This window comes from Perognathus longimembris, chromosome 2 (genome assembly GCF_023159225.1).
Source record: "Perognathus longimembris pacificus isolate PPM17 chromosome 2, ASM2315922v1, whole genome shotgun sequence".
NCBI classification, from domain to species: Eukaryota; Metazoa; Chordata; class Mammalia; order Rodentia; family Heteromyidae; genus Perognathus; species Perognathus longimembris.
Window position 1 is genome coordinate 117,136,621 of NC_063162.1, and position 12,831 is coordinate 117,149,451.

The 12,831-nt window shown below is 33.9% G+C and overlaps 1 protein-coding gene across 2 annotated transcripts in view; it reads left to right on the top strand.

Annotated features, from left to right (window-relative positions):
* Vps50 (VPS50 subunit of EARP/GARPII complex) overlaps positions 1-12,831 on the top strand; it is a 95,323-nt gene that overhangs the window by 8,648 nt on the left and 73,844 nt on the right. The window contains exons 3-8 of one of the 2 annotated variants that reach the window (XM_048340033.1): positions 6,415-6,537; positions 7,905-7,976; positions 10,787-10,840; positions 11,585-11,655; positions 12,332-12,449; positions 12,531-12,566. In XM_048340033.1, coding sequence (XP_048195990.1) covers positions 6,415-6,537; positions 7,905-7,976; positions 10,787-10,840; positions 11,585-11,655; positions 12,332-12,449; positions 12,531-12,566 — 474 coding nt within the window. The remainder of the gene's footprint in view (positions 1-6,414; positions 6,538-7,904; positions 7,977-10,786; positions 10,841-11,584; positions 11,656-12,331; positions 12,450-12,530; positions 12,567-12,831) is intronic. The other variant, XM_048340034.1, reaches the window with a different exon arrangement.

Below are 12,831 nucleotides of genomic sequence, written 5' to 3' on the forward strand. Positions count from 1 at the left end.
ACAAGCTATGTTTAGCCTTACATATGACTTAACTGGCTGGTCAAGCAGATTTTCTCTGTGCTTGCTTGTCACATTGCAAGTGCCTGGATGACCAGAGCTGCTTTTTCTCTAGAACTGCTCAGCCCAGAGTGTGACAAAGGTGTCCATAGACTGGATATGAGTGGAGTATACACAGAAGTGAGAATGACAGTTAAGATTTACATTTAGAGGTTCCCCGCAGTATGGCTTAATATAACTTTAATACTGAGTGTATTTTTTATAACCTACATATGACTTTGTACTTGATTTATTATCCAGGTGTATGGAGTGTTCTACTTTTTATACAGTTGCTTTAAAATTAGTGTGCTCTGAATTCTTGCTGATCTAAAATCAGATGTTTTTAAAAGATGACCTTCATAGATGGGTACAGGGGTACATGCCCAGCACTTGGAAAGTGGAAGCAGGAAGATAGTGAGCAAGCCTAGGCTACACAGGGAGACTGCCTCAAAAGGCAAAACAAAACAAAACAGAAAAAAGAGCTGTATTTTTCCCATTTTCAAATAACTTGCTCTTTAAGTACACAGAATGTGCTCTTTAAGAATGGGCTCTTTAAGAATGGGCCTGCTACTCACCCCTTTGGTGTCAAAATGTTTTAAGTTGTAACAAGGAATTAGATTTTAGTACTGTTTTCAAGAAAGAGTAAGTTGGATTATGAGATATTGAAAATTTCTAATACAAAGGGTAAGTGTGTATCTGTGTGAATATTAGGTTGAGTCATATGAAATGGCTCTTGGTATAGGTTAAAAATGGCCAGATATTGGGAAATTTCATATACTCTGTAAGACAAGGAGGGTAGTGAAGGGTGAAGAAGGGCATGTGGATATGTTTCATAAACCAGAGGTTATTGTTTATCTCATATTTTTGAGAATTATATAAAATGTAAGGGAGGAAAAACCTTACAAATCATTTTGTACAATTTCCACATTTTATAGACAAGGTGATGCTGTGGCCTACTAAAAGAACATAATTCTGATGATAATTTAAATACTGGAAATTCGTGATTTTGGTGAATAAAGTATTATAGAAAGCACAATCACTGAGTGGAAAAATACGAAAGGAAATATAACAAGTATTCTAAAAAATTCCAATTTGACTGACAATTTTTGTTGGTTAAGTAGAAATATTTTAAATTCCATTCTTGAGAAATGTATTTTGTAGTATTTCAAATTAGTACTATTTTCACGCAGAGGTAAAGTATGAAAAAGAAGATTGTTTATTGACTGAATTTATTGAAATGTCAAGGAGTTTTCACTTAGTTGAATATAAGGATTGAAAAGTTAAAACTAGTATTTATTATAAAATAATTATAGTAGCTCACAAAATTATTAGTTATGGAATTAATTAAGACTGTGTTTGAGAGTATTTGTTGAGCTTTGATAAAAGTAAAAATACCTTAAAAATTATATTGATTTGTAATAAACACTGCTTATAGTGCTTCCAAATGGCTGTCAATTATAAGCTTGAAAAGAATACTGATGTTAGTATCACTTCATGGGTGGCTATAATGGCTTTCTACTACCTGATAACTCTTTTAAGAATTTTTTTTGCTTTGATTAACTCATAAATATAAATATAACTCAGCTATGTTTAGTATTACATGGTTGGCTTAGTGTTACCTATTTTTCGTGAAAGAAAAATACCAAGTGTGAAGACAAAGGAAGTCCCTGTGGCTGTCCAATTTGAGAATACAATTCTATACATATAGGAAAGTATTTTTATTTCTGTACTTCTTCCATTCTACCAGTATTTATTGAGTATTTTCCTGCTTTGTAGTATTTATGTTGCATAAACATTGAGAGTTAGAGCAAAATGTTTTCTATAGTTTAAAATTATTTTGTGAAATATACTAAATGGATTTGACTCGATTTTGTGTAAATGAGGATTGTGTAAATCCTAAAACCGTTCGTAAAAATTTCCTGTCATTTTTCTGAAACTTCTCCAATTGTAATCTCTCTAGTATTCCGCTAGATGGCACTGGAAGCTTGACGAAAAACGGAGTAAACATTAAAAGCTGTGTTTTATTTAAAATACAAATAGAAACTGATGAACCGACTACCTTTGATGGATTATTATTGTTCTAGTGGGATTTTAAGAAAATATTCTACTTCCACATGTAATCAAACATCTGGAAATTCATTATAAACTTATTTGGTACATGGTTTTAGGGTATGTGTGATCTTGAAGAAGATTTTCATTTGGAAGCAGATCAAACCGATATCTGGTTAGTGATTTATGGTTTTAATAGTACTGACTGCAAATTGAAGACTGTTTATTTTGTTCTTCCTTTAGCTCTATGAATTTTGGTGGCTAAACATGTTTTTTTTCTTTCAATTACATTTCTAATATGGTGTTAGCTTTATAAGATTATGGAGTCTGTTTTTTAGAATTTGTTGTAAGATTGGTTTTACTGATAAAGAAATGTCAATGGCAAAAACCTAACTCAAACACTAAATTCATGCTTTATAAGAGCAAAATTCTCCCTCCCCACCTTTACCTACACACACACACACACACACACACACACACACACACACACACACACACACACTCTGCCTTACAGATAAGTAATCAAGTATTCCTTGTGACCTGTGTTCTAATAAGCTAAGTGTAAAAAGAGAAGTTGGGGCCTCAGTATTCTACAAATTTTCTTTAGAGTTGCAAGTTCATCCATGAAGATTTTACATTTACTTTTTTCTTTGAATGAAATCTGCTACTGAAGATTATGAGTTTCTAAGCTGTCTTGTGGGTTTAAAAATGAGGTTACATTACTTTTCAGAATTAAAGAGAACAATGAATTTCATAGTGGTGAGGAGATCTGGTAAGCTGTCATAACATATCTTAGAGTGAATAGAATAGAAAGTTCTGAACTTGGATTGTATTTTCAATGAGTACATGATTTCGGATAATTTGAAAGTAATGGTTAAATGCAAAATTGGTAGTCTCTATTTTCTTTCTTAAACTTGGAAATATTCCCTTACAAGATGAATTCTTAAGTGGGAAGTTGCTTTGTAAAGTTCTAGTCCTGGTTCTTTTGAAGCTATAAATGTTTTATAATACCTTATGCTGTTTTAGAGGGCTCAAATTATTTTATAGGGTTGAATCTTCAGTTCTCATAAAATTTTTTGTTTTAATTTTGACAGTATAACATGGGTTCGTAAGTAAAAAATCTTGACTTAAATTTCCATTATGATTATTTTTTCATTTTTTATAAAGTAACATTTATAATGTACATTTTAAACAATTCATGTAGCTTTAACTCAGAGACAGAAAAGTAGAAAAACAGTGTAGGTAATATTATATGTAAGCTATAGGTTACATATAGGTGTTAGGACTGTTGGAAAAACCAGCCTCTAAAAAATGAAACATCTTTTTTTGTCTACCACTGTCCTAAAGTCATCCTGCTTGATTTATTATAGTAAGAAATAATTCCATCTTTATGCTTGCTTTGATATAATCTCTGCTACAGGGACAATACAATACTTTGCTTTTAGTAAAGAAAAATAGAATATATATATACATATATATTTTGGATTAAAAATGTCAATAAACAAACACTACAAGAAATGTATCCAATGCCTAATGTATGAAACTAACCTCTCTGTACATTAATTTGACAGTAAAAATTAAAAAAAGAACTACTTATAAAAAATAAAAATGCCAATAACTGCCTTTTATTGCCTCATGGTGTACTTGCAGGCTGTGTTAACCTTTCTGTCTGCTGCAGGCAGCTAACACTTTATCACTTGAACTCGTTTCACTTCCCTGATAGACTGTTTTTACTTTAGTTTTCCTTTATATTTGTAACCCTGTCTATGCCCTAGTGTCTGAAATCTAAATTCTGCCTATTTGTTCTATATTCTCTCAATACCATTTCTTCCATCAGATGCGACATCATGGTATTTTGATGCCCTTTTTTTTTTTTTTTTTGTGTCTCCTGAAGTTTGGCCTTGTGCTGTTGCTATTTGCTTCTTTACCTGATTCCACTTTCTAGTTAATTGAAGGTGTGTGCAATTATGCAGTAATTGCATAGGATAAGGATGCTAACATTAGGGATAGGGTTTTGTCTTTCAACTATTTGGGCCAAGAGCTCATTTCTGTGTATGTATTAACTTTTTTGTTTGTGGAACTTTTACATATTAAGAATGAAATATTGTTTGGCTTATGGAATTATACTGTCTGGAAAAAGTAAGGTAATAAGAGCCCCCAAAGTAGGCAGATTGGCTCCCAAAAGTAAGATGGGAGAGACTTGACTTCTTCATTTTTGTCTTTTGTGCTTCCTTTCCCTTACGTGCAGTTAACCATCTTTAATTCTGGGTTGACATCAATGTACATTAAAAAATTTTTTTAGTTAATTGGCAAGCAAGTTGTGGCACATTTAGTAGTCTGTAGTTGTTGACAAATTATTTTACAAAGCAGTTAACCCTTATTATATAATATGTATTTAGTTATGTGCTATATGGCAGGGAATTTACCATAAAAGTCAATCCTTAGCCAGGCATCAGTGGCTCATGCCTGTAAGCCTAGCTATTCAGGAGGCTGAGATCTGCAGATCGTGGTTCAAAGCCAGCCCGGGCAAGGAAGTCTGTGAGACTCTTATCTACAATTAACCACCAAAAAACAGGAAGTGGTGCTGTAGCTCAAGTGGTAGAGAACACTAGCTAGCCTTGAGCTGAAGAGGTCAGGCCCAGAGCTCAAGTCCCACAGCTGACCAAAAAAAAAAAAAAAAAAAATCAATCCTTAAATGTTTCATTAGTGTAACAACAATTTATAAGACATATTTTATTCTAAATAATTTTATTCCAAATAATAATATTGTAAATTTTTCTTAAGGAATTACATTGGGTGCTATTTTTTTGAGTGGTCAAAGGATATGAATTTTTTTACTGGCAAAAAATAAGAGGGCAGTTGTATTAAAAATACAGTGTAGCTGCTTAATTTTCTAAATTTATATATTTCTAAAAATACAAGATACTTTGAGATTCACAAGGAATTTCTAAATCACCTAACATTTGTTGTTATTTCTGACTCGAAGAGACCTTTTATTAATCGTTGGTGGAAGATTTTGAATTGACTGTTCAATTGAGTTTAGTTTGATTAGTGATCATTACCTAGAAATGTGCCTTGGTACTGTGGAGCATGGTGAAGTAGACTCAGGAGCATTCTTACTTCTCCAAAACTGACAGGCAACCAGCTCTAACATCCACAATGCATTTGGAGAATGATTAGGGTAGAAGCAGAGTCTTACATCCTGTAGTTCGGTGAGACTGCAAAGTCCATGTAGATCTGATTCTGTTGAGAATGCAGTTTGTGTATTTCCATTGAAGCCAGTGCCTGGCTGAAAGGAGAGGACATTTTCTAGGGATGTGGTGATATATCGGGGCATTTGTTTTGGGATGAGTTCTTCATCATATGCTATCTTTCTTTCCCTGCCTTCATTGGTCTTATTCCTTTTCTTATTTCAGGTTTCTTATTAGAGTGTCAGGTGTTCCGTGTCAGCGATTTGAAATTATATGGGATTGGCTGGTTCTCTGTGATATTGTTTGTTTGTAGGAAGGAAAGCATCTGACCTTTCATACACACATAGAGATTGTATTCTTTACAGATTCGTCGGTTTTGAAATGTACACCTGTGAGATTTTTTTTAATGAAATCATTTTCCCTTTGTCATTTTTCATAACTTTGGATGCTTATTTCACTGAGGGAAATGGGGGGGGGGAGAAGAACAGGCTAACTTGTTATGTGTTTTTAATAGTGTCTTGATTAGGTAGTGTGGTGGGGATGGGTATTTAATGTATTGAAATTTTCTAGTTAATTGAAGGTGTGTGCAATTATGCAGTAATTGCGTAGGATAAGGATGCTAACATTACGAATAGGGATTTGTCTTTCAAGCTTTTTTTTTTGTTGTTGTTGCAAAAATTCATGGACGCCTCATTCCATACCATTAGAAAGCAATATATTTGATCAAATATAGAACTTTAGGTTAATAATCATATTATATATGGCAATATTCAGTACACTTTGAAGGAAGCTCCATGAGATTACTGAGCTAAACTATAAACGTTTTTCTGGAGTCAGTGTTGCTTAGCTTTACACTGATGTTTCTCAACCTTGCTGGCACTCAGAAGGAAGAGTAAAATAAAAAATCTTTCAGTTGGCCAGTTTTTTGTCTCTGCAGTAGGTGAGCAGTTTTTAGCACTAGACTATTTCCTAATTTTCTACCAACTTGCTGGTTTCTAATTAGTTTGTGTCCTTGATCAGAATGGCTCTCAGAAGAGATGTGATTGTTAGGACAGATGATCATTTGTTTCTATGTAGATGGAATTTTAACAGCTAGAAGCACTGTAATTGGTAATTGTGCCTTTTTTTTTCCTTAAAGGAGGAATTCAGGGAACTTCGAGAACAGCCAAGTGACCCTCAAGCTGAACAAGAGCTAATTAATAGTATTGAGCAAGTCTATTTTTCTGCAGACTCATTTGATATTGTTAAATATGAGCTGGAGGTAAAAGAAAACTTTCGTGGAAACCTATCTTCTCTGTTCAGTGATTTCATTTAAGATTTGAATTATTTATTTATTAATGAGGACCAGATCGGATCTGTGATTATCACACTGTGACTAAATGAGCTGTGAGCATTGTTTAAAGGTCAGACTATCTTTAGAAAAGTAGTTTTAAGTGCAGCTTTAAGGTATTAGTCAGGGAAACATTCCTATAATTTTGGTTTTTACCTGTAAACATCCCAGTATGTTAGTGTTCTGTTTCTTTCCTGTTTTATATTGCCTAAATATGTTTAGGAAAGTAGAATGTTTATTTTTTTGAGATAAGATTCACTGTTTCTCAAACTCCTAGGCCATCCCACCCCCTCTCCCCCATGCAAGTGAGATAGAAGTGTGCCTCTACCATTTCCGGTTAATGCTCTGAGGTTTTTAATCATGAGTGCATATTATGCACTCACATGCAATACCCACATGGAATGATGTTTATGATAGTGACATTAAAATTTATAGGAACTCCAAAAAATTGGAATAGTAAAATTTGGTTTTAGGTAAAACCAAATGCAATATGCATATATACTTTATGTTCAGTAGATACAAAGTCAACCAATCCCCAACTCATTCTCAAGTTTCATTCCTTAATTGGCTGGGATTTATAGTATGTTTCTCTACATGTACAGTTTTGTGCACTTTTTTTTTTCCAGTCCTGGGGCTAGAACACAGGGCCTGAGCACTGTCCCTGACTTCTTTTTGCACAAGGCTAGCATACTACCTCTTGAGCCACATCATGACTTCTGGCTTTTTCTATACATGTGGTGCTGAAGAATTGAGCCCAGGGCTTCATGTATATGAGGCAAGCACTCTACTACTAGGCAATATTCCCATCCCCCAGTATCGTGCATTTAAAAATTATTTTTCATACTGTTTTCTAAAAGTGGATATAATCCAGAATGTAGTACAGCAACTGTAGTGTTTAGCTTAGTTACCATTTACAGTAGTGCAGAGGGAAAGTTTGTGTTGACTTCTATTATAAGTAAGTAGGGGTGCCTTAGAGATGGGAATGAGGGATGTTAGGGCCCATTTTCCTGGCTCAGATCATGGAAGTCCGACTGTCCATGGCTAGTGGACTTTCCCAGTGGTCAGAGTGGTAGCAATGGAGATAACAAGGTTGGTCAGAGTAGAAGCCAGAGGATCACATAAAACATGTGTACGTTTTTGTGGCTGGAGTCCAGTTAGGAGGGTTTGGATGAGATAGGGATAATGGAGAACAATTTATATGAATCATGCTTTTGTATGCATACTAGTTATAGGTGTTCAAATAAATGAAGCCAGATTAAACACCGCTTTTTATTTTTAGTAAATATTTTTTTCTATAGAAACTTCCACCTATTCTCAATTTGCAAGAATTGGAGGAGTACCGAGACAAATTGAAACAACAGCAAGCTGCAGTAAGTAAAATCCATTTATTTCCAGTAAAACTGTAAATAAACATAGTAGAGATGTAATGTTTACAAATTTCTTGGTTTGGATTAATACATTAACATATTATTTAACATGACTAACTCAAATTATACATTAATATTAATAAGTTTTAATGCTCATGCAGTTTCTTTTGATAGATTTGTATTGCTTCTACCCAAAGCAAATTTCTAGAACTTGTAATTATCTCAGGAGTCCTAAATATGATCAAGGAATTCAACCTTGCTTTCAGATGAACAAGGGTCTTTAAGCATGTATGGTGACTTTGCTACCTGTAATTTTGTAGTGGAACATTTTTATCTCAATGAAAGTCTCTGGTTCTAGGTCTAAAGAGAATTTAGGGCTAAGATTCAGAAAGGCTAAGTTGTAGTTAGCATATAATTAGGGTGTTGACCAGGTCATTGTACCTCACTAAAGAATCCCTTTGGTTTTTTCCTGTAAAAGTGTCTGCATTTTCTGTAATGCTCTACAATTCCATGGTTTTATGTTTTCTTCATGTTAAGTTGAACTCACTTCTATGCAGTTCACTGTGGAAGACTAGCTAGTAGCATGTGGTCTTGTGAATTTTTATCAAGTAGAGGAGTAATAGTAGTGAATTCATCTATTTGAGTTTATTCTGAGTTTAGCAATTATCTGCAAATGAAGGAAGATCAGTACTTCTCTTTTTTTGTTACACCCAGTGGGTAGCAGGAGTAGAGGGTATAAGTAGTTGGCTTAGGCAGGAGAAAGAACTTGAGCCCTAGAGAGCTGTGTAGTAACTTGAGCTTCTAGGGGGTTAGTCTTTGGTGGGTGGTAATGAACATCTTTTGGCTTCCACATGTTATCTTCCATATGAGTACTTTATGGGGTGTTATTCCTGATGAAACGTGTCTCTTAACAAGGACTATGTAGGGTAGTGGCCTTTGGAATTTGGTAAACTTATATTTGGATCTTGGCTTTAGAATTTATTAATTGTGGGACTTTGGGACTATTTGTGAGTTACTTTTAAGATTGCTTCTCTGGGCTCAAGACATTGCTTAAGTGGCAGAGTGCCTGGGCATGAGGTTCTGAGTTTGGTACTACCATAACCACTAAAAAGAGAAGAAAAGAAAAAAAATGCTTATTTGGAGAAGGAGAAAGCATAAAACCCTTTTAAAGGGATTATAATGAGTCCTAATAATGTAGAAAAAACAGTAAGTGCACTGCCTAGCATGGTGCAGACTGAGTCATTATATTATCTATTTTTGTAATCCACTTGGGTAAAATTAGATAGGTACTTCCTGTGTACACCGATACAACCCCATAGATATTTAAATATATGGTATAGTTAGAGCTTACTGATCTCATTTTCTTACTGTGGCTCCCACTTGATTTTTTTTTCTCATGGGTTATATTATGTTAATTAAGCTGTTGCTAGAGTGTCTGATTCAATCTTTGGAATTCTTAAATGATATGAAATATTCATGTTAACCTTCATTAATTGAGGTCTAAAATTTATTTAAAGTTTGATTTTCTTAATCTTTCTTAAACCCTTTCTAGACAAAATGAATCAGTGTATCTAGAAAATAATTTACATAACTTCAAAGATGTTTGATGCAAATTAAGACAATGCAAAATTTTCAGGTGCTGGTGGTCCATGAATGTAACTCTAGCAACTTAGGAAGCTAAAATCTGAAGGACCACAGTTTTAAACCACTCTGGGCAGAAAAAACTGAGACTGTATTCCCAAAATAAAAAACTGGGGTGAGGGCTGGGGATATAGACTAGTGTCAAGAGTGCCTGCCTCGGATACACGAGGCCCTAGGTTCGATTCCCCAGCACCACATATACAGAAAACGGCCAGAAGTGGCGCTGTGGCTCAAGTGGCAGAGTGCTAGCCTTGAGCGGGAAGAAGCCAGGGACAGTGCTCAGGCCCTGAGTCCAAGGCCCAGGACTGGCAAAAACAAAAACAAAAACAAAAACAAAAACTGGGGTGAAAGCATGACTCAGGTGATAGAGTACCAGCAGAACCAGAAAGCTGAACAAGTGTGAGGCTCTGAGTTCAAGCCCAACTACTGGCAAACAAAACAAAACAAAAAACAAAATGAAACAAAAAACCATTAAAGGATTAATGCAGTAGTGTGCGATGGTTTGTTCTCATTTGGCCTGGGGGCATTGGAGCAAATTTTATCTAAGTACACAGATACATTCTGTGTGCATACTTTGCGGTAGATGTGATGTTTTTGATGTAGCTGGCATGGCCTCTAAAATGTGGAATAAGAACATGACTGGTTTATGTCAGCATTATTCATGGAATTGAAGAGCAACACCTTGATAGTTTATTGTATTCCAAAAACCATGTATTTTCAATGTTTCAGAAGTAAGGTACCAACTTAGTTCATTTTCTTATTAAGTGCTGAAATTCTTCTACTGGTACCAGGCAAATTCTCTGTTTTCCAGAGATTGTCTCCATACCTTCAACTGATGGAAAATTAATCCTAACAACTTCATCTTTGTAAGTCATATCTTGTGCCCTTAAAGATGTGACACTTTCTTCCTATTAAATCAAATTCTATTAAAGTTGCTGACATTATTAATGACAAATACTAAATTTCTATTAAGGTCCAGGTTCTACATCATGTGTTTATTTTGCATCTGTTTAACTAATTTCAGAGCTTAGATGCTGCCATCACATTCTAGTGCTGTTCTAGTAGTTGTTGGGATAGCCTCTAGGCTCTCCTTGGTAAAAACTTTGACTATAAAATGTAGTGTGCAGTATGAGGCCTTTTCTTTTACTTTGTTTGATTACATGTTCTTGTAGGTCTCTAAAAAAGTAGCTGATTTAATCCTTGAGAAACAGCCTGCTTATGTAAAGGTATGATAATATTTATGATTTTTTATCATAAAATTTTATAAATGATTGAATGACTTACACTTGAAAATTAATATTGTATGGTTTTGTCTATAATTCTATACCAACATACTGCCTCTGTGGGATATGTGTATATGTATATATTCTCTCTCATTTGGGGCAACTTACCAAGCTAAAGAAGCAATTTGTATATAGGATTCTAAAGTGATATCTTTTGTTTTTCAAAGTTTAGTAAAAATTTGTTTCCGTAAATTTTGTAACATACACATACATCAACAGTAGAATAATCTTCCTTACCAACAATATACAATTTGGCTGCAAAATATGATGAAATTTTTACTTCCTAGCTGAATCTGTATTTTTATGAGAAAAAAAAGCCTTTAAAATCCATTGAAATGTCTACCAGTGTTCAGATCAAAATCTTCATTGTCAATGGATTTTCACAAGCAGAAGTCATACTTGTCATTTCCTTAATTACTTCATGAAGTTGTATTGGGTGGAAACATGTAAATAGGTATATTATTTATTTCTGTCTGGAAAAATTAGGCCTAGTTTTACCTAGAAGCAATATTAATATTAAATATTTTGTCATCTGTCATTGTAAAAATTGGAAGTAGTCATTTAAAATAATTTTGAAAAATATGCTGATGTTTTTCAAGTTGCTGCTTTGTTTTCCAAGTAGGCTTTTGTGTGAAACTCACTAGAGCAAATGCCTCAGTCAGAAACCTGTACCCAATCTTTCCACAGGAACTTGAAAGAGTTACCTCGTTACAGACAGGACTACAGTTAGCTGCTGTTATCTGCACAAATGGGAGGAGGTATTGCTTTCAGTGATATTTGTCTTTAAGGTTGAACATATTTCAAGAGTAACTCTAAAATCTATCACTGACACTTGAGCTTTTAAATTATTGTGGTAATCTCTAGAATACCATTCAGTGGGTGAATATATACAGTGATTTAAAAACTGTAGAGTGAATGTATGAAATATCTACAAATCTGCTAGTAGTTTAAAAATGTTATTATTATATATTATTTAGACTAGTGCTTCCTAAAGTACTGGTGGTGAAAGATCATTGCTTATACCTTTTTTTTACCCCCTACTATCACCAAACCATAATGAAAATTAAATACAATAGAAACTGATTCTTAAGAATAATAAAATAAAGCTATATAATACAATGACAATTCTTTATTATAAGAATTACAAAAACAAAATTTGTCCCCCAATGTTTGCACTAAGTTTTTAGATGCTTATTTTCAATTTCTGTGCTTTTCTTACCATGGACCATGAATAGTTTGTACATTGGCATCAGTCCACTGAGCATGAATGAATAATGCTGGTTTAGATTGAGAAATTAACTAATTTTTCAAGTAACTGTCACAGTTCCCAGTTTTAATAGTAATCCAGGGCACTGCCTCATTAGTTGCCTGATAGTTCTGTGTGGGTAGTATTCATGTTATATTAGACATTTTTAACTATTTTTTCTTTTACAGACATTTGAATATTGCAAAGGAAGGTTTTACTCAAGCTAGCTTAGGCCTTCTTGCAAATCAGAGGAAACGTCAGTTGCTGATTGGACTTCTGAAGTCTCTGAGAACTATAAAAACATTGGTATATACAGTTTAAAAAATAATAACTTAGTTTCATGGTTGAAACACATCTTAAATTTGTGGGTTTGTTTTTTTTCTCCAGCAAAGAACAGATGTACGCTTAAGTGAAATGCTGGAGGTAAGTAACAAACTTGGAAATTAGTTAACGCTAAGTTAAAATTATATAGAAAAAAATGCAATGGACTTAATGCAGATTTGCATTTTTCTTGAATTGCTATGTTCTATAAACAAGTCCCTTGTTTAAAAATAAGGATCTAGAGCTCCAGAACCTTTTTTCTATAAACATAATATATAGTTCTTTTAGAAAAACAAATTTACTTAGGACAACATTTACTTAGTAATAACATGGGAATGTTATCTTTAGTCTTGGGTGCATGTGTCTA